General features: G+C 44.6%; 1 protein-coding gene across 5 annotated transcripts in view; it reads left to right on the top strand.

Annotated features, from left to right (window-relative positions):
* Bcorl1 (BCL6 corepressor like 1) overlaps positions 1-21,438 on the top strand; it is a 68,594-nt gene that overhangs the window by 11,068 nt on the left and 36,088 nt on the right. For all 5 annotated transcript variants that reach the window (XM_075957290.1, XM_075957291.1, XM_075957292.1 and 2 more), the window contains 3 exons: positions 9,484-9,613; positions 16,283-16,373; positions 16,611-19,922. In XM_075957290.1, the coding sequence (XP_075813405.1) occupies positions 9,528-9,613; positions 16,283-16,373; positions 16,611-19,922 (3,489 nt within the window). In that variant the 5' untranslated portion in view covers positions 9,484-9,527. The remainder of the gene's footprint in view (positions 1-9,483; positions 9,614-16,282; positions 16,374-16,610; positions 19,923-21,438) is intronic.

The following is a 21,438-nucleotide window of genomic DNA, read 5'->3' as shown; positions in this document are numbered from 1 at the left end:
GATCATGTGAGTGCTGGAAACTGAACCCAGGTCCTCTGCAAGAGCAGAAAATCTTCTTAACAGCTGAATCATCTCTTCTCATCTTTTATTTATTTTGAAATTTTATTTTGTGTATATGTGTGTTTTGCCTGCATATATGTCTGTGCACTGCCTGCATGCCTGATGTCCTGGAATTGGAGGTAAAGACTGTTGTGAGCTGCCATGTAGGTGCTGGGTATCAAACCTGGGTCCTTTAGAAGAGCATCTAGTGCTCTTAGGAACTGAATCATCTCTCTAGTCCCCTTTATTTTATTTTTAATTGTGTGTGCAAGTGTTTTGTGTGTGTGTGTTGTGTTTGGGTATGTGTATATAAATAAGTTCAGCTGCCCATGGAGGCCAGAGGTATCAAATTCCATGAAGCTACGAGATGATGGTACTGGGAATTTAGCTACGATCCTCTGCGAGAACAATGCATACTCTTAACTACTTAGCCGTGTCTCTAGCCCAAAATACTGCTTTCGGCAAATGGTTATTGTGTTAAATTATGGCTGGTTAGACTTTCTAGCTGTCTCTGGCAATTCTATGAAAGCTGATAGAACCTGGAGCTGATGTGCTTCTATGATAAAGATGCTCATCAATGATCGAATGGGAGAGAATAATGCTGAAGAAAGCACTGAGTTCCCCAAAACAAACTTCTGGGCAAAGGAAAAACAGTTACCTTCAAAGTAGATCTCCTCTCTGCAGCTGGAATGGACTTTGGTGTCAACAATTGGGTCTCTGTTAGCTATGCCAATATAGGGAGAGGCCGATGACAGGCCAATTGAAAACAGCAGATTGGCTGACAAATTAGCAATTTCTGTTTGGCTTAGAAAACACATTGTTATTCTCTACCTATTCTCCTACCCCCTGAAATTTACCTGCCTATTTTTATTCTGTTTAGGCAAATATTATGGTTGTTCCCTGAACACACAGCTAGTGGTATTCTGTAAGTCACCTGGGTTTAAAAACTAGCTGTGGATCTATCACACTGGGATAGTTGGAAGTTGATTTTATTATTTTGCTTGGCACAATTTTATTTTAGTTCTGTGATTGTCTTTATTATAGAAATATAGCAGGAAGAAAGTTGATGTGAAAGCAAGGCAGTAAAAGGAATACTTCCATCTAGTGCTGTTTTGTTTTGTTTATTGTGTGTGTATATGGGTATGCACATGTGTGTACATGTGCATGACAGCTTGTAGTATATGGCTCTCTCCTACCATGTGGGTCCCAGGGATTAAATTCGGGTCATAAGGCTTGGTGGCAAGTGCTTTAATCCATTGAGCCATCTCACTGGCCCTGTTTTGTCTTATTTTTGAAACGAGGTTTCATTGTATTGTCTAGGCTAGTCTTGCACTTGTGGGTTCAAGTGATCTTCCTGCCTCAGTCTCCTGACTATCGTTGACTATAGGCATGTACCATTGTGCCGAACTTAACTAATATTTTCTCTCTGGGGTGCCTGATCTCTATAAGATACAGAAAAGGTGGGGCTGGAGAAATGGCTCAGAGGTTAAGAGCACTGGCTGCTCTTCCAGAGGTCCTGAGTTCAATTTCCAGCAACCACATGGTGGCTCACAACTATCTGTAATATCTGGCGCCCTCTTCTGGTGTACGGGCATACATGGAGGCAGAATGTCATATACATAATAATAATAAAAAAATACAGAAAAGGTTTGGTTTTCTCCAGTAGTTTAGCAAGCTATTTATTGAGCCCACGTCATGTGCCTTATATCATGCTAGACCCTAATGGGATAGGGCCAGTAAACCTATGGATGGGTAGTAGAGTGAGTCATTATGAAATTTGAAATTCTTTGAGTAAATACTGTATGATAAAAGGGGTAAAAATGAAACATAGATTCAGATGAGTTATATACATGATCTATATGTAGTCACAGCAGATTCTCATCTCTGGTAAGAGAACTGAAAAAAAAAAACTTGATAATGGTCTCTCCAAATATGTGTGTATGTGCATGATCTAGGAGAGTTTTACAAAAGCAAAACTTTTTCCATGAAAAAGTCTATATTATAAATACAATATACTAAAATGGAGACATCAGAGGGCCACTGTCATAGTCTGTGAAAGGAAGGACATAGAAGCATCGCAAACATGATTCAGATCTTCATGTGGGAGTGTGAAAGGTACAGTAAATGTTCTCAGGGTCCTGTTGAAGATCAAGATGGAGGAAAACCAGCTCTTGGTTTTGGATTAACAAAAATTAGAAGTCTCTCAAAATATCCCTATTTGCGTAGATGTTTTGGTGAAGTGGCTTTGTGTTTTAAAATGACTAATTTCACAATGTTGACTTAAGTTTTCTAGCTATCTGTGACATGTAAAAGTTGTACAAAATCTTTTTAAGGTTTATTTTCTCTGTGTGTGTGCGCGCGTGCACGCACGTGCGTGTAAGTACATGAATGCAGTGCCTACAGAGGACAGAAGAGGGCATTGGACTCCCTTGAGATGCAGGTATCAGGCAGTTACGAACTGCTTGACATGGGTACTCAGAAAGGGACTCCAGTCCACTGGAAGAGCAGGAAGTATTCTTGACTGCTAAGCCATCTTCTAGCCCCAGTTGTACAAAATCTTATAGCTCGAGCCTGAGTGTAGTATATAGCTTTGAATACATTGATATATTTTCCTTAGGTAGAGTAAACCAGTTTCTTTATAGCAGAAAATGAAAATGAATGCTGTGAATAATAGGGGAGAAAAGCAAGGCCGAGCGTAGACAAGCTAAAACAATCTCATGGTATGAAAATGTAAGGAAACCATGAAAACTTTTGTTTCGGCTCACTCATCCTCTTGTCCTTGTAAGTGCTTCTGTGTTATGCTCAGTTCTTCGTTATTTGGCAGATGTAGTTAGAAGTGGACATAGTAGGATGGTCATGCGATGGCTGAGAAATGGGGGAGGGAACTGTTCTCTAAGGTTTCTGCCACCGTTTAGGCTGTGAGTCCTGTACTGCATCCATTTAATAATGTTGCTATATGATTGCATTCTTTTTCTTTTTCCATTTTTTGAGACTGAATCTTACTATGTGTAATAGGCTGTCTCTGAAGTAGCTATGTAGCCCAGGCTAGCTTGAAACTAGAGATTTTCCTGCCTAACCTTCCTAACTTCTAGGTTTATACCTCCACACTTATGGTCCTGAATAGATTTGGATGTTCCTAAATATCCAGTCACCCCTAAAAGCATGGGATTTAGCACCTATACTAGTGAAGGTATCGAAAGGGTCTATAGAATGCTCTTAGAATTCCATGTTAGTACTCTTAGGAGCGCTGTAGAAAATTGTAAGCCGTTGGTCGTCTAGTTACTGAGATGACTGCTCCAAATTGATAAACAAACACAAACCCAACACAAATCATCTACTCTAGTGTAAAATATTTGTCATATTCTTGCTCTGTTACCTCCCTCCGTGTCCTTCTCTTCCTCAAATGCAGCGACGACCGTGCTTTTGCTTTTAATTGTTGTAAAGTTTACTTGTTTCATTTCGAAACAAAATTGTGCCCTTTTGTAAACTCTTTGCATATTAGAGCTGCCCATGGTGCTCCCAACCATGGCTTGGTCTAGAACTTGCTATATATACCTTTTCTTCCCTGTTTTGATAATGCATTCTCTCTAACCTCTTCTGAAAAGCTACAGTGCTTCCCCACAGTATTTCAGTTTGGCCCATGATGGTGAAATAGTTCAGGTTCCGCTATTTCACTTTTCCCGTTTGATTGCTATATGTCATGGGCTTCTCTTTTATGCCTTCTACACCTGCTCTTACCTTCTAGCGCATTTTCTTTTGGGACTGCTTATTTTTCCCCTTCAGAACTTTACATCATGGCATCCCTTCTACTACCTATTCATTTTCAGCTTAGCTGCTATTTTCACCATTTTAAAGTTATTTCTCTCCCATTAGTCCGTTCTCATCTTGGTTTCCCTATTCTAGTGTGGTCCTTATGGCTGACTACACACTTTATGCACCCTATGATACCCTAGATACATTTCGTAGGATTTTAGTCAGTCTATTTGCTTCTATCTACATAGGCCTTCTAGGTGGCAAAGTTTCTATTTTTTTTTCAGACACACTTGCCTTCTTATGTAGGCACGTGGAACGTGTTCTTTGTCCTTATCACGAGTTAGATAAGATTTTTGAGTTGCTTTGCCCAAAGTGAGGCTAGTTTACAGTGGTCGCACTCATTGCTTTCTGGGCAGTGACCAGCATTTGAGTTGTGGGTCATGCAGCTGTTCTTACCAATTACATGGTTGTGACACCTAGGAAAATCAGTCCTTTGAGGTATTTTATATCCTTGTTTCTGTGATTCCTGGGTCATTTATTTGGGACTGCCAGGTTTATTCCAAGTTCCTTTTTGGAACCTCACCTTCTATATAAGGTTCTTATTTGTGGGGGGGGGGGCAAAGAAAGAGAGAGAAGTAGGAGGAGAGAATGAGAATAGCAATGTGGGTAAGTTTTTCCTTTTCACTTCCTGTGTGCTTTATAGTGAATGATCACTAACTTGATTAGACAGGGCTATAACAAGACAAAATCCTAGGCTTACTAAATCAGAATGTTTGGAGCTCAGACCTAAGATACTGTTTGGAACCATCTTCTCAGTGATCTTGGCTTGGGAAACACTGGTTTGCATTGACTGTTTGGTCCTGATCCTCCTTTCTGGCAGAACCCTGTTCTTTTAGTGCAGCATTTGATGCTACCATTGGCTTTCTCTCTTGCCACATGAATCTTGCCTTCTTATGTAGGCCACTTAGTTCAGTATCCTGCCTGTGTGTCTGTTGTTTTCTACCCCTTGAGCAGAACGACTACTATTAATTAGCAGCAGTGGACTTCAGATGGCCAGGAGTGCTGCTCTGATAAGATCATGAGGAAAGTTACGGGGCAAAGATTTAAGAGGGTGTTCAGTCTTCAAGATTTCATGACGGCTAGAGGGCTGGGTGATTCAGTGGTCATGAATGTGTACTACTCTTACAGAAAACCAAATTTGATTGCCAGCACCCAAATCAGGTGGTCTACAACCACCTCTCTGACTCCAGCTCCAATGATCCAACACCTTTAAATTTTAAGAAAGATATCCTCCAAGTGGAGGCTTCGGGTGTCAGTTTTGCCCTCTAGGTTGTCTTATGCTACATCATGAACGAACATGTTTGTTTTTAGCTTTTGTTTTGTTTTTGCTTCTACCTTTCCTTTTATGTTTTTGTTGAGCCTAAAAACTCTTTATCTCAGTGATATTTGGTATGTTGCTCTGTTTCCAAGCACTGGGAATCCCATTTTGACTTCTGTCCTAGACCTGCACATAATTTTTGAAAAAACAAATAATTCTGAGTGAAAATCATGTGGTCACTGACATACCTGCTGCCTTCAGATACTTAGGTAGCTATTAAAGCTTATACATGGTGTTGAATTCATCTTCTAGCAAGAGTAAGTCCTTCCATTGTCTGATTCCTCTAATAGTTCCTTGAGAAGAAGATGAAATACCTGGTGAATTAGCCAGCAGACAGAATCATTATTTCTTTTTTTCTTTCTTTTCTTTAGAGACAGTTTCTCTGTGTATCTCTGGCTCTCCTGGAACTCACTCTGTAGACCAGGCTGGCCTTGAACTCAGATCCACCTGCTTCTGCTTCCTTGGTGCTGGGATTAAAGGTGTGCTCCACCACTACCTGGCTAAACCATTGATTTTTAATCTAGGGATATTCTAAGATATTGTAACAAATGACTTCATTATCAAGGATACTCAGAGCATGGACTCATTTTTTGAGACAAGTTCTTCCTAGGTAGCCCAAGCTGCCCTTCAACTCTCAGTCTTCTTTGGATTACATGCACCGCTAAGTTTAGCAGATGGGGTCTTTGTTAAAAGTGTTTCTAAAATTACCTTAACGTTAGTAATGCTAAAAGATAACCTTCAAACTGGGTGGTGGTGGCACAGGCCTTTAATACCAGCACTTGGGAGACAAAGGCAGGTGGATCTCTGAGAGTTTGAGGCCAGTCTGGTCTACAGAACAAACTCCGGGACAGCCAGGATTGTAGAGAAACCCTGTCCCAAGTTCCCCCCAAATAGATAGCTATCAGAGAAGCATAAAGCATTGTGACTCTCTAAACAGATTGAAAAATGAGCACATATTAAAGATTATATTTTTCTTTTTAATGAGAAAGCTATATATGCTATAGCTAGTGTAAAGAAAAAGTCAAAAACCACAAGTTTATATGGAGTAAGGGAATAGGAGTGCAAATGGAGGTAAGACTGATTTTCCACAGTCGGGGAGGTGGGGGCAGGAGGTCAATCCCAACTTTATGGGGTCGTGACAGAGTTTATATACCCATCAGCTGCTTGCAATTTCGAGGTACAAAACAGGGCAAAGATAGTGAACTGATGTAGTCTTGAAAGATGTATTATAGATAATATATGGAATTTTTTGGGGAGCAAGCAGGAATATAGTAGTCACTTTCAGTTTTATTTTGCTTCTTGTGATTTCTCAGGGTCATTACCTCAGTTATAATCTAGAATTCAGTCCCATGTAGCATGCATTTACTGAGGAGTCCTTACTATGGGTAAAACATTGCAGAGAAACTAAAGACAGAAAAGGGATGTTACTCCTTAAGTCTAATAAGTGATCGTGTGGTGGAGAGATGGATATGCCATTTCCCCTGCTAACTCATAGCAGAGACGAACCCATGGTAGAATAGAGGAAAGAAGGAAATGTTTGAGGAGAACCAGAATGGGAGGGGTCAACGGTTCTTGAGCTGAGGCTAGGGGAATGACACAATGACATTTAAGTGAAGAAGCAGCAGAGTCCTGAAACTGGATGATGAGGAGCTGGGGATGGCAAGGATGACAGGCAAACGGTAGGACAAAGCAGAAGAATGTTCAGAGGAGGTTTGAAGCCAGCTCCTAAGGGCCCTGAAGGCTGTCCTAAGAATTCTGGCTTGCTTTAGTGCTAGCTTGATTCTGATGGCTTTTGACTAAAGTAGGGAGGTCTGATCAAAGCAGCATTTCAGAAGATGAATTGATTGTGGAATCAAGCGATGGGTTGCTGAGAGAGCAGTAAGAGGCCAGCATAATATTCCTGGGGTGAGATGATGAAGGCCTGTACCAGGGCAGAGGCAAGAGGTGTAGAAAGAGAAAGGGAGATGGCTTTATCTAGACTTGACACCTGAGGTCATCGGGGTGATGGGGAGATGAGTTGAAGATATTTCAAGTGAGAGGACGGTGGTGCTAATAACTAAGGAAGCTTGCTGTGACATGGTGAATGGGCTGGGGAGTGCATTTATAGGGACAGATAACAAGTCCAGTTTGAGATATGGTGGATTTGAGAGGCTTAGTGAGCATCCAGTTAACAGCAAGTTGCTGGCATCTGGAATTCTGGTCTAGACCTATGGAGAGAGGACAGGATTAGAGAAATAGATGTACATCTAGAGGTGAATTGGAATTGTGACTGCTGAGAGAGATGGAGGGCAAGGCTGGCGTACCCAGCAAGGAGAAACACAGAAAGAGACCCAGAATGAAGGGGAGATAGGCTGAAAGATGAGACGGGGAAAGAAGCAGAGGGTTGGTGGAGAAGTGGGGATGGGAAAGAATGGAAGGGGAAACAAGGGAGAGAGGAAGGGAACAATCACAGTGAAAATGAAACGGGAATGCTGAGGATGAGACAAAGTAAGGGAGAGTCTGAGAAGACAGGCAGGATGAAAAATTGGAAGAGGCTGTGTTCAGAGAGTTGGCAGAAAAGAGGAGGGGCCACAAGACATCTGAGAGACCAATAGACTGAATGAGAGTGAGGCGAGAGCAAGAGAGAGAACAAGAAGGAGAAAAAAGAAAGGAGGAAGAGATAGGAAGGAAAGGAGGGAGTAAGGGGAAAGCTCATCTTCTGTGAACACCCAGGTTTCTGGGGTGGATAACAGAAGGAGCACATGCTCAGAAGCCAGCTAGCACTGAGCCAGGAAAAACAGGACAGGAGAAGTATAAAGGAAAGGGGCGAAGACAACAGAGCCCCTTGACTGGCGCAGAAATAGGATAAGATGAAGTCAAAGATAACAGTGGGGAGATATATCTCACTCTTCTTTCCTTACCACCTTCCTTGAATCCAACTGTGATGATTTCCTGGCTCTTTGTTGCTCTGAGCAGGCAGCCTCCTCCTGCTTTGAGAACTTTGCTTCCCTCTGTCTGGAATGTTCTTCCCTGTAGGTATCTACATTGCTCACTCCTTCATATCCCTTAGGTTGTTGAAATGTTTTCCTCTTGGTGAGGCCTATGTTGATCACCCTATTGTGAAGCAGCCCCCCCCCCCACTTACTCCCCCTGACATTGTACCCATGCTCCTTAGTCTATGGTGTGTAGCTTGGGATGCACTATGACAGAAAAATTTAATATGCTTAGTGTCCTTCCTGTCACCACCTCTCTAGAATGTAAGCACTCTACAGGTATGAATTTTGCCAGTTTTTTTAGTTGTTGAATCCCTAGTACACAGGACAAATGTTTGTTGAATGAGTAAGTGAATTATGTTGAATATGAACAATTTGTGAAAATTGAAAAGAGGATAAATGGAACAAATCTCTGATGTGATTGTACATTACTGTGACTTCTTTGGAACACAGACAACAGCAGAAAATTCTAATCACCATAGGGCTCCGTTCAGTTGAACTTTGGTGAATGATAATTTTAGCTAATAGGTTAACAAAGCAGGCGTACTGAATGAGGCTATTTTCCTTGATACCCCCTTTTCTGTCAGAGATGAAATGGCTGTGCAGTGGTTGTCAATAACAAATAGACTCTGGCTCGTGAAAGGGTTAGTAAGCCATGGCAGGGCAGACAGACTAATAGAAAAGGACGAGGACAGAAATGCGTGCTTGATGGAGGCTTGTTTTTTGTTCATTTGTTTGTGGCCAGAGTACAAGGGGAGTATTGCATCTAATTTAGAGGGAGCTCTCCACACCTTCCATAGTTGCATTGTGACCAACTTGGACACAGAGCAGGATACTTTTGAAAGGTTTATAAAGAAAGTGTGTGCTTCCTCTGGAGAGCTTAAATTGGCTGTGTCACTCAGATCCTTCCCTATCCATGGATTAGAGAGCAGCTGTGAAAAGACCCCCAGTTGTCTTTCACTGCACTTGCTGCTCAGGTATGGACGCAGCACTCTGACTGGGTTGCTTGGGCTAAATGTATTTGAGAATATACTGTCCCTCAACTGGATGCAGTAGATTGAATTTCCTCAAAACATTCAAGCATATGTGCCTTTGAAGATAATTTAAAAATCACTCAGGGTGATTGCGGTGTCTTTGTCTGCATCTTGAAATGTGGATTACTGGAAAACTGGTGTGATCTTTTCCTTCTTTGGACCTTTATTTCCATAGCAGGCTGGCTTGTGAGAGTGATCACTTCAGCGTTTTGATGCTATGATTACCTTAATTGAAGTGTTTCAGTGTAAAAGGTGGCAAAAGTGGCTGTGCTTATTCTCATTTTAAGTTTTTTGGCATTTTCCCCAGGGGGAGTGGCCGCAGCAGATCCTATCTGGCAGTGAGTGGCTGTCATGATCTCTACAGCACCGCTCTACAGCAGCGTGCACAACTGGACCAGTTCTGACCGGATTCGCATGTGTGGCCTCAACGAGGAGAGGTAAAGCTGTACCTAGTCACTTTTGGGGGTAGGACTTGGGGACAAGATTCCTGTTTGTTTCTAATTTTCCTCAATCATGGGGATCGCCTGCTTTGCCACACTGTCCTTGTTCCAGTGAAAATGAGGAAGCCATCAGATGACCTTTGCCACCTAGTATTATCTGTGTCGTTATTAAGAATTGTAAGATTGTGGAGTAAAGAAAAGCTCAGGTGCTCACTGTTTCTGTTTTTATGTCAAAGTTGGCCACTTAAAACTCCATGTAAGATATTTTCGTCTCTTGTTCAGGGCTTGGAAGAAAGTTGATCGTGTAGCTTTTTATTATTTATTTATTTATTTATTTTGGTTTTTTGAGACAGGGTTTCTCTGTGGTTTTGGAGCCTGTCCTGGAACTAGCTCTGTAGACCAGGCTGGTCTCGAACTCACAGAGATCCACCTGCCTCTGCCTCCCAAGTGCTGGGATTAAAGGCATGCGCCACCACCGCCCGGCTCATGTAGCTTTTTAAATAAATATAATTTATTTATTTTTATTTCATGTGTAGTTGTGTTTTGCCTGCATGTACATCTGTGTGAAGATATCAGATTCTCTGAAACTGGGGTTACAGGCAGTTATAAACTGTCATGTGGGTGCTGGAAGTTGAACCTGGGTCCTCTAAAGGAAAAGACAGTGTACTCTTAATTGCTGACCCATCTCTCCAGCCCCTCATCATACAGCTTTAAGGTGGGAACCGGTCGTCAGAGTTTTGGGGGCCAGTACTTCCTGCATCAGGAAACTAGCAAAAATTTGTCAAGAAGACCTTATGAAGTATCCAAGGAAGATGAGGTTTTAATATAAAATTGAGTTGCTAAGGCCTGCCTGGTTTGTATGTGTGTTTCAGTTTTCTGATTTTTGGTTGATCAAGAGAGGCCTCTTAAAAATTATACCTCATATCAAGGGTACCCAATTGTCCTTCAGAGTTTATATTTTCCTTTTATAACCCCTGGCCAAATTGCTCTGTGTGGTGGTTATGAGACCTTTTCCAACTTCAAGGCATTGTTCTGGTATTTTAATCTATTGACTATTTAAATTCAAATACGCCATAGGAATTACAATAGGACTTTCCCTCCAGTTTAAGATCTGGTGTCTTCAAAAAGAAAAAGAAATAAAGAGCCTGGTTTAGGTCAGTTGAGATGGTTCACTGGGTAAAGATGCTTGCTGCTAAGTCTGACAACCTGAGTTTGATCCTCAGAACCCATTAGTTGTAAGGAGAAAATAAGTCCCACAGGTTGTCCTCTGATGTCCACGTGGACACACCAGTGCTACCCTACACCTCAAATAACTCAATGAATGTAAAAAAGAAATACAGCTGGAGTTTCCCTGGTAAACCTAAAAGCCGTCCGTGTGTTGGGAGAGGTAATGTTGATAATTTTGAAGAGAAAAAAGAATGTCAGCTTTTGCTTTTATATACTAGGATTTTGTGGCTCTAGGGATGAAATACTGGGACTCAGGAATGCTCAGCTTCATGTTTGTGGGTTTTTTGTTTGTGTGGTTGGTTGGTTTTTGTTTTTCGAGACAAGGTTTCTTTGTGTAGCCCTGCCTGTCCTGGAGCTAGTTCTGTAGACCAGGTTGGTTTGGAACTCACAGAGATCCACCTGCCTCTGCCTCCTGAATGCTGGGATTAAAGGTGTGCTTGTTTTTTTTTAAATGATTTTTTTTCTTTAGTTCCTAATTAGAGAAGTACGTACTTGTCTGAGACTAAGTTTAGGAGAATAAACCCTTTTATTTTCTTACTCTATTAGCACCTGATAGCTTTTTGGTTTTTGTACTGAGAAATGCATTTAGAGATGGATTTAAAAAAGAAATTTAATTTTAGAATACAAAAATCAAAACCAATGAAAATGAAGTGAAATTCTTCTGGGAGACAGCAGAAAGAAAAAGATTTTCCTTTGTCTATGAGGTCTGTTCTCAGATCATTCTGAGAGATGATCTTTGTCTATGAGGTCTGTAGTAGGAGCTACGGGCCTCTTCCCACAGCCCGGCTCCCGCACGGCTAGCTTTACAACAGAAATAACAACACATAAATTGTATTCATTTAAACATTGCTTGGCCCATTAGCTCTAGCCCTTACTGGCTAATTCTGATATCCCGATCAACCCATCTCTAATAAACTGTGTAGCACCAGTCTTACCGGGAAAGATTCAGCATGTCTGACCTGGCGGCTTGCTTCATCGTGTGCACCTGCTGGGGAGAGGGGAGCATGGCCTCAGAGCTCACTTCCTCTTCCTCCCAGCATTCTGTTCTGTTTACTCCCCTCACCTATGTTTTAACCTATGAGGCCAAGCAGTTTCTTTATTACTTAACCAATGACCTTCCTCCATCAGAGGTCTGTTCTCAGATCATTCTGAGAGATGATCTTTGTCTATGAGGTCTGTTCTCAGATCATTCTGAGAGATGATCTTTGGCAAGGCAAGGTGCTGGTTGTGATTTGTGAGTATGCACTGCTCGGCCATGTTGTTCTAGTTATAAGTAGTTGAGGCTGACTTAGAGCTGTGAGCCTGAACCTTCAAGACGCTAGTGCACATGCTAGGCATGGTTACTCATGTCTGTAATCCCAGTTCTCAGGAGGCTAAGGCAGGAATACTGTGGATTTGAGGCCGTGCCTGGGCTACATATTAAGTTTTAGACTAGCCTTGGCTATATAAGTGAGACTGTCTCAGTAAAGCAGGCAGTTGTGTGTTAACCTGAGAAATTAAAAAACAGTGGACAAATTACCTTGGTTCACTGTGCTATATTCCTTCCAAGAAGGGAGTTGGAAGTAGATGTGAAATTCTATTTTTACAGACCTTTCTTTAGATGCTAAATTAGCAAATATGCCCAGTGGTTAAGGTGACCTTTTAAACATTGTCATTTCTGATCCCATCTTCCCTTTGTTGCCTTCTTACCACAGTCTAAGCTATGTTACAGCTGATTTCCAAAATGTAATCTCACCCTATGTGTTCTTTTTTTTGAGTCAGTGTCTCTTTCCTGCTGCCCAGGCTGACCTGGATCTTACTATTATAACCTAGGTAGACCTCTGACTTGTAGTAATCCTACTGCTTCAGCCCAACTGCTAGGATGTCATGTGTGAGCAACCATGCCTGGTAATTAATATTACACATATACTATATAATGTGTCTTTTCTCTCTCTATATATATTTTTTCTATGCATATGGGTGTTTTGCCTGCATGTATGTCTGTGCACCATGTGTATGCCTGTTACCCATAAAGACCAAATAAAGGGCATCAGATGCTCTAGAAATGGACTTGCAAATGGTTGTGAGCTGTCATGTGAGTGTTGGGAATCAACCTCAGGTCCCTTGAAGAGTAGCAAGTTCTTTTAACTGCTGAGCCATTTCTCCAGTCCCCACCCTCTCCCCCATTTTGGAAACAAGAGTCTTGCTATGTAGCATGGGAAGAAAGTCTTCCTGTCTTAGCCTCCAAAGTACTGTGAAAAACCATCTTTCCTCATCCTTTCCAACTTACTGTAGACCTTACAGTTTTGAGGTATAAAGTTGTATTTGGGGATAAACTTAAGATGATATTGTAGAAGTCTGCCCAGCTTCATCAAATATGGTTGAGAACAGAAGGCATTGCCTTTTTGACTGTTTCAGGCAGTTGGTCAGCTTTATAGTCAAACCTCCAGCTAAATCAGCTTGCTTGCTTCTGGCATTTAATTAAGTATTTAGTCAGTACAAAAGCAAACCGGTAGTACATCTTAGTACATTGCTGGTAAGTGCTGAGGTGTGGTGTGAACAGGTCCTATGGAGTCTCGATGCAAGAATGATGCATTTTCATGGGACTATCAGAGGACAGTGCCATCCTGAGCTCAGGCTGGAGAGATGAATTAGGAGTTTGGGGTGAAGGCCAATATCCATATTTCCTTGAGTGTTTGGGAAGGCCTTGGCTGGAGTAAAGGGGGTCCTGGAGGAGCAGTAAGACTTCAAATAGGAAAAGTCTCAGGGACTGGTAAGAGGTTGGTCTCATGCGTTCTAGGCTGACTATTTTTCTTAGACCAACAGGAACTGAAAAGGGCCTGCATGACAGGTCCAGGTGTGTTAGCCTTTAATAATTAGGAAAACAGCTGAGAGGTGGTGGCTCATTTTGGTTGAGTTCAACAAAGCCTTGAGCATACCAGCTGGCTTCTAATGGGAAGAAACAGAATTTATTTCTAGTCCTGATGGGAAGCTCCTTATATTTTCTCCTCACCTTTATCCCCATAACCTTGCTCAGTTGACCCAGCCCCCTCCCCACCTCTGCCTTCCTGATCCCAGGCTCCTCTCTCAGTGGAGCGTTTTTTAAATATTTGCTCAGCTTTGCATCCCCCCTTAGAGGATTTGAAACATCATCGCACGCATTTTCCCAGAGCTTGGGGGCTGGTGGTGAGGCTTAGGCATGGCTGGAGTAGCCAGAAGTGCTGCTTCTGCTGCCACCACCCGCTTCTCTGCCTGACTCTAGGCTTCCCTGGTAACTGCTGGCTTGCAAGAACATAGCTTCTGCTTCGAAGCAGGATTTCTGCCCAAGGAGCAGCGGACCAAGTGGGGAGGGTTCATGGTCAGGAGGGGAAAGAATGTAAACAAATAGTGCCTTCCCATGTGGAGTTTTGGAGGCAGGGACTGCTGTTTCCTCCTCACCCCCGCAGCCCTCCCGCTAAACCATCCCTGGTGATTCTAGTTGGAACATGCTTCTTCAGCCCAAGGCTTGGTGCATATAGGTCCTGCTTTTCTGGTCTCTCTGGAGTTGATGTGAAAAGTGTGTTTTCCCTTTCCTTGGGGCCCTCCCCTTCCTCAAGACCCCCAACTGCCTCCAAAGCCCTTGCCTCACAGTCATTCTGTTTGTTCCAGCCGTGGAATTCTCCCACTTCTGCCACCCTAGCTGTTTTTTAAAGGGGACAAGCCTTTCCCCCTTGGTTAGCCCGTTCTGGAGCACTGAAAAGATGGGGAGAGGACTGTTCTGATCCCCATTGCCATTTTTGGTTCTTTTGCCCCAGGTACTATTTGGGAGTCCCTGTTTAGTCAGAGGGAGAGAGTTATTTGCAGGGTACTCCTCCTTGTTGGAGTTGGCTGCAGACACCCCAAATACCTTTAGACTAGAGTGGTTGGTAAGGCAGGGGCTGACTTTTCTTCACAGGCTGTATTGGATCTCTGGCAGGGCTCCAAAGATGGCAGGCAAAATCAAACAAAGAGCAGGCAGAACAGTCGTATGCTTTGCCCACCAAGAAAACTTGCTGCAGCTTTGTTCTTTGACCCCCACCTCCTCTGCAGCCACTCCCACCCTGGCGGCTGCTCTATTGATATGCTCCCTAGTGCAGGGGCAGTGTGTTCCTGCTGCACTTAGAGTACCAAACTTTGACTGGGTGTTTGTCCTTCAACTTTAGCAGTTTTATCCTTTTGTTTGTTTTGTCAAATGTAACATTTTTGAAGATTCTTACCTTAATTTAGAGAGTTCTTTACGAACAGGTGGGGGATACAGTTGGGTTTTTCTCCTTTGAGCCGCAGCTTTCTGGCCTTTTAAGCCTTTACTTATGGCACATACCAATGTGAACGTGAAGTCCGTGGCTTTGAGGGGCTCCCTTTGGGAAGGGAGGAAATGTGGTGGTACAGAGAGGCTGAAGGGAAGGTGCTCCTTGTGTATTATGTATGAGATGGGAAGATGCTGGCTGGAGCCAGATAGAGTTCTAGAACCATTCCTTCGTAGAGAAAGAAATATTTGTTCGTTTGTTTGTTGTATCGTTTTGCAGGGTTTAAATTAAGATAGGGTCTTATGATGTAGCCTTGCTAAGGACTTGAAATTCCTTACCTAGACCAGGGTCTAGGCTGGCCTTGAACTCTGCCTCTGCCTCCTGAGTGCCAGGATTTAAAAAGATGTGAATCACCGCCACATTTACTCCATTTAGCTGTTGTTTGAGACAGGGTCTCCTGTAGCCCAACTAATTTTGAGTTCCTTACCTTCCGGTCTCCACTTCCTAAGTGTTCAAATTACAAACACATGACACATGCTTGGCTAAAATGTAGTATTTTTAAAGAGCCTCTTAGTGTCAGTGACCAGATAGCCTCAAATCAGCGTCGTTGTATGTGCTGACAAATGTGAATGTGTACAGTCTCCAGGCATGCCCGGACCACTGGATGAATAGGGGATTCAGATTTGGACTGGACTTAAACACAATGGGAATGGTGATTTGTTTTGGAAGAGATTTACCCTAATATGGCACTTTCCATATAGACTTGAAACAAGCTGAGATTTAAAATGAAATGAATTTGCATGCTGTTGAGGCTGTTGAGTTCACATCTATCTCTGTTTTGATGATGCCCTATATTCCTAGATTGAAATGGTCACCTTGATGGGTAAGCTCCAGGGCAAAGGAGAAGGTGCTAAGATGGAGTTCTTCCACACTTTTTGTGAAAACACTAGAAAGCAGGATAAGTAGCTCCAAATTCTGGTCAGACAAGGCTCCTATTGAAGAACCTGCAAAGCCGCATGCAGAGACTGCTTTGCCTCCTTGATCCCCTTAGTACTCTGCTATCCCCTGAAGCCGCCGTGAAAAGTGAGATAGGAGGGTTTTGTGGGAAGGCAGAGAAGCAGGGCCGTCTAGAGAAAGTGTCAGTGGCCTAAGTCTGAGCCATATGTCCCTTTTCTGGTTGTGTCTTCCCTGCCAGAAGAGCACCTCTTTCTGATGAGGAATCCACGACAGGTGACTGCCAGCACTTTGGATCTCAGGAGTTTTGTGTCAGCAGCAGTTTTTCCAAGGTAAGGATCTATGTTTTGTTATATGCTGCCCATCAAAGAGTGAGCTTTCCAGGGGCATATGGCTGAGAATGGCAGCAAGAAGACAGATGTTGCTCTAGATGAGATAGAAATTGGTACATTGGTACTTTGCAGTTGGTTGAGTTGCAGAAAGGACCAGCAGTTACCTCTTAGGCCTCAGGATACTTGGATCAGCTGCTGGGAGCTTGCTAAGATGGGCGTGCTGTTCTTTCATTGCAGGTGGAGCTCACAGCAGTTGGAAGTGGCAGCAATGCCCGGGGGGCAAACCCAGATGGCAGTACAACAGAAAAACTTGGGCACAGGTCAGAAGATCAGCCTGATGATTCCCAGCCAAAAATGGACTATGTTGGGAATGCAGGAGAGGCCGAGGGCCTCCTGATGCCACTGAGCAGCCCAGGAGACGGGCTTAAGCTGCCCACTCCTGATAGCACTGAGGCCAGCCATAGCAGGGCCAATTGCTCCTGGACTCCCCTAAGCACCCAAATGAGCAAACAGGTTGACTGCTCGCCAGTCGGGGTAAAGGCTTTGGACTCTCGGCACAGTGTTGGGGAGAAGAACACTTTCATTTTGGCAACTCTGGGAACTGGAGTCCCTGTGGAGGGAACCCTGCCTCTAGTTACCACTAACTTCAGTCAGCTTCCGGCACCTATCTGCCCTCCTGCCCCTGGGTCGGCCTCTGTGACCCCATCAGTTCCCGATCCATTCCAAGTTCCCCTTTCTGTCCCAGCCCCGGTGCCCCACTCAGGACTAGTTCCAGTCCAAGTTGCCACATCGGCTTCAGCTCCTTCTCCTCCCCTAGCACCAGTGCCCGCTCTAGCTCCAGCACCGCCCTCGGTGCCTACTCTCATCTCTGATTCAAACCCTCTCTCCGTGTCAGCCTCTGTCTTGGTGCCTGTGCCAGCCTCTGCTCCCCACTCAGTCCCAGTGCCACTGTCGGCTCCTGCTCCTACTCCTCTCACTGTCTCTGTTTCTGCACCTCCCTTGGCCCTGATCCAGGCTCCTGTGCCTCCTTCAGCTCCCACTTTGGTCCTTGCTTCTGTCCCAACTCCGGTTCTAGCTCCCATGCCAGCATCCACGCCTCCAGCAGCTCCTGCCCCTCCATCTGTGCCAATGCCCACTCCAACCCCATCTTCTGGCCCGCCTTCTACCCCCACGCTTATCCCTGCTTTTGCTCCTACACCGGTGCCTGCACCCACCCCGGCCCCAATCTTTACTCCAGCCCCCACGCCCATGCCGGCTGCCACACCAGCTGCCATCCCCACCTCAGCACCCATTCCAGCCTCCTTCAGTTTGAGTCGAGTGTGTTTTCCTGCAGCTCAGGCACCAGCTATGCAAAAAGTTCCTCTGTCTTTTCAGCCAGGGACAGTGTTGACCCCTAACCAGCCGCTGGTATACATCCCACCTCCGAGTTGTGGGCAGCCACTCAGTGTGGCTACACTGCCAACTACTCTGGGAGTCTCTTCCACACTCACGCTCCCAGTTCTGCCATCTTACCTACAGGATAGGTGTCTTCCGGGTGTGTTGGCCTCCCCAGAGCTCCGCTCTTATCCATATGCATTTTCTGTGGCCCGGCCTTTGGCTTCAGATTCGAAGTTGGTCTCTTTAGAGGTGAACAGGCTCTCCTGTACGTCCCCATCCAGCAGCACTAACACCCAGCCTGCTCCTGATGGGGTCCCCGGACCTTTGGCAGATACCTCCCTCACCACTGCTTCTGCCAAGGTGCTTCCAACTTCACAACCTTTGCTGCCAGCTCCCAGCGGGAACTCAGTCCCACCACACCCCTCCAAGATGCCAGGGGGCACCGAGCAACAAACAGAAGGAACTTCTGTTACCTTCTCTCCTCTTAAGTCACCTCCACAACTGGAGAGAGAGATGGCCTCTCCACCCGAGTGCAGTGAGATGCCTCTTGACCTCTCTTCCAAGTCCAACCGTCAGAAGCTTCCATTGCCGAACCAGCGTAAAACACCTCCCATGCCTGTTTTGACCCCTGTGCACACCAGCAGCAAGGCCCTCCTTTCCACAGTCTTGTCTAGGTCTCAGCGCACAACTCAGGCTGCTGGCAGCAATGTCACTTCCTGCCTGGGCTCCACTTCTTCACCTTTTGTTATCTTTCCTGAGATGGTGAGGAATGGAGACCCAAGCACCTGGGTAAAAAACTCAACTGCTCTGATCAGCACCATTCCTGGCACATATGTGGGAGTGGCCAACCCAGTGCCTGCATCCCTGCTGTTGAACAAGGACCCTAACCTGGGCCTTAATCGAGATCCTCGCCATCTCCCCAAGCAGGAGCCTATCTCCATCATTGATCAAGGAGAGCCTAAGAGCACTGGTGCCACTTGTGGCAAGAAAGGCAGCCAGGCTGGTGCTGAGGGACAGCAAAGCACAGTCAAATCCCGTTATACCCCAGCCCGCATTGCCCCTGGGCTGCCAGGGTGCCAAACTAAGGAGCTATCTTTATGGAAACCTACAGGGCTGGCAAATATGTACCCACGATGTTCTGTCAATGGGAAACCCACTAGCACCCAGGTCCTGCCTGTTGGCTGGTCACCATACCACCAAGCATCTCTGCTTTCTATTGGCATTTCCAGTGCCGGGCAACTAACCCCCAATCAGGGGGTGCCTATCAGGCCCACCAGCATTGTTTCTGAGTTTTCTGGTGTGTCATCTCTTGGCTCCAATGAAGCTGTTCATGGACTTCCTGAGGGGCAGCCACGGCCTGGGGGCCCCTTTGCTTCAGAACAGGATGCTGTCACAAAGAACAAAACTTGCCGAATTGCTGCCAAGCCTTATGAAGAACAAGTCAATCCTGTCCTCTTGACTCTCAGCCCTCAGACAGGGACCCTGGCACTGTCTGTTCAGCCTAGCAGTGGGGACATTGGAGTGAATCAGGGACCTGAAGAATCTGAGAGCCACCTCTGCCCTGATAGTACTCCTAAGATGGAAGGCCCCCAGGCAGTCTGTGGCCTGAAGCTGGCAGGAGACACAAAGCCTAAAAACCAAGTGCTTGCTACCTATATGTCCCATGAGCTGGTCCTGGCCACACCCCAGAACTTGTGCAAGATGCCTGAGCTGCCTTTGCTACCTCATGACAGCCACTCTAAGGAACTCATTTTAGATGTGGTTCCAAGCAGCAAGAGGGGCCCCAGCACAGACCTTTCACAGCTTGGAAGTCAGGTGGATCTGGGGCGAGTGAAAATGGAGAAAGTGGATGGTGATGTGGTCTTCAATTTAGCCAACTGCTTCCGGGCTGATGGTCTCCCAGCAGTTCCCCAGAGGGGCCTGGCTGAAGCTCGGGCTAAAGCTGGGCAAACTCGAGTCAAGCGGGAAAGCATTGGGGTCTTTACTTGCAAGAACAGTTGGCAACCAGATGAAGAGACAGAATCTCTGCCACCCAAAAAGGTGAAGTGTAACAAAGAAAAGGAAACCGAGGAAGAGCCACAGCAGCAGCAGCAGCAGCAGCAGCAGCAGCCACCACCACCGCCACCTCAGCCACAGGATAAGCCCGTGGTCCAGAGTTCCCTGGGATCCAAGGTCGGTACCAGTGTATGGCTGAGAACTTCTGATGGTCTGCTTCGCTTGTGGGTCTCTGCTGAATTTGATGCCCTCCCTCCCAACTCCTAGATAGTGTTCTTGAATAGCTTAACTGTGTGAACAGAGCTGATGAATGGACAGAGCTTTTAATTCGTGGTCTCTCTATATTTTTTACCTGGAAAGGGCAAAGCTCGTTCCATAGGATGTAGGAAATGATTTCATCCTTGGGGCCAGGGAAGCCATTGTCCTAGATAAAGCTGGAAAGCAGAAGAACATACTGGCGAAGGAAATCACTTAATCACAGGCTTTTCCCCAAGGACCAGTTCTTCCTGGTACTTTAAAGATGATGGACCACTGGCCTTGGCAGTTTGGGGCCCAGGGAAGGAAGGAACTTTTTGATAGGGTCTTTTTGGCTCTACTTCTTCCTAGCTCTGTGACATTGATTAAGATAAAGCTTGCTAGTTAATCCCTCTTACCCTCAGTTCCTTCATCTCTGCAATGAGACAAATAATAGAATTTATTCTGAGGGTTGGTGGAAAGGTTAAATGAGATGTTGATATGAAATATCTAGAATGGGCAAATTGATAAGAGAAAAAGTAGCCTGGTAATTGTCTAGGGCTAGGAGATTTGTTGAATAACCAATTAATGGGTTTCTGTTCAGGGTGATGAGATAGTTCCTATAGGATACCAGTGGTGATAGTTACACAATTCTGTGTTTACACTAAAAATAATTACATTGTACATGTAAGTAAGCAAATTGTACAGCATAGCTCAGTAAAGTTGTTAAAATTGATGAGATGGTGCACAAGTGCTTAAAATAGTACTTGGCACATAATTAAGCACTCAGTTGGTATCAGTGGCTCCTTTTGTTTTTAGTATCACAAATAGAAGGACTCCTGCCCTTGTGGAGCTTATGTCTTGCCATGTTGACTTAATGATAGGTAGGCATAGATAACTGTAGGAGATGATTAGTTCAGTAGGCCAATTGAAAAATGAGTGGAGCAGAGAATAAAGTTACAGGATAAGGAGAAGGCAACCAGCACTTCCAGTCTCTCCCCCCTTTGGAAACCAAATAATCCAGGTGTTTTGTTAGGTCACATTTTGTTGAGAAACACGTGACTGATAACTAAGCTAAGATGAGGCATTAATTCAAAACAGCCCGTTGCTAGGAGTGGCCAAGAGGCAGACTAGGTTTCTGTTGCTTTCTTGAATTGTGTTTCTTTCAAAATTATTATTGCATTTATATTTATTTGTGTGTGTGTGTATATGTGTGGTACATGTGTGCTTCAGCATCTCTATGGAGGTCAGTGAACAATCTCAGCAGTTCTCTTTCTACTAAGTGGGCACCAAGGATTGAACTCAGATCATTATGTGTAGCAGCAAGCAGCTTTACCTGCTAATGCATCTTGCCTGCCAAAGACTTATGTTTCATTTGATGCTGCTTATCCTTTATTCTTGTTAACTGTTAACCTGAACACTGATCTTGATTCTACATCCTCCCAACTTCTTGTGTAGT

The sequence above is a fragment of the Microtus pennsylvanicus genome, chromosome X, assembly GCF_037038515.1.
Source record: "Microtus pennsylvanicus isolate mMicPen1 chromosome X, mMicPen1.hap1, whole genome shotgun sequence".
In the NCBI taxonomy this organism is placed as follows: domain Eukaryota; kingdom Metazoa; phylum Chordata; class Mammalia; order Rodentia; family Cricetidae; genus Microtus; species Microtus pennsylvanicus.
Note: the sequence above shows the minus strand (reverse complement) of the source record. Positions and strands in the feature narration are given on the sequence as shown.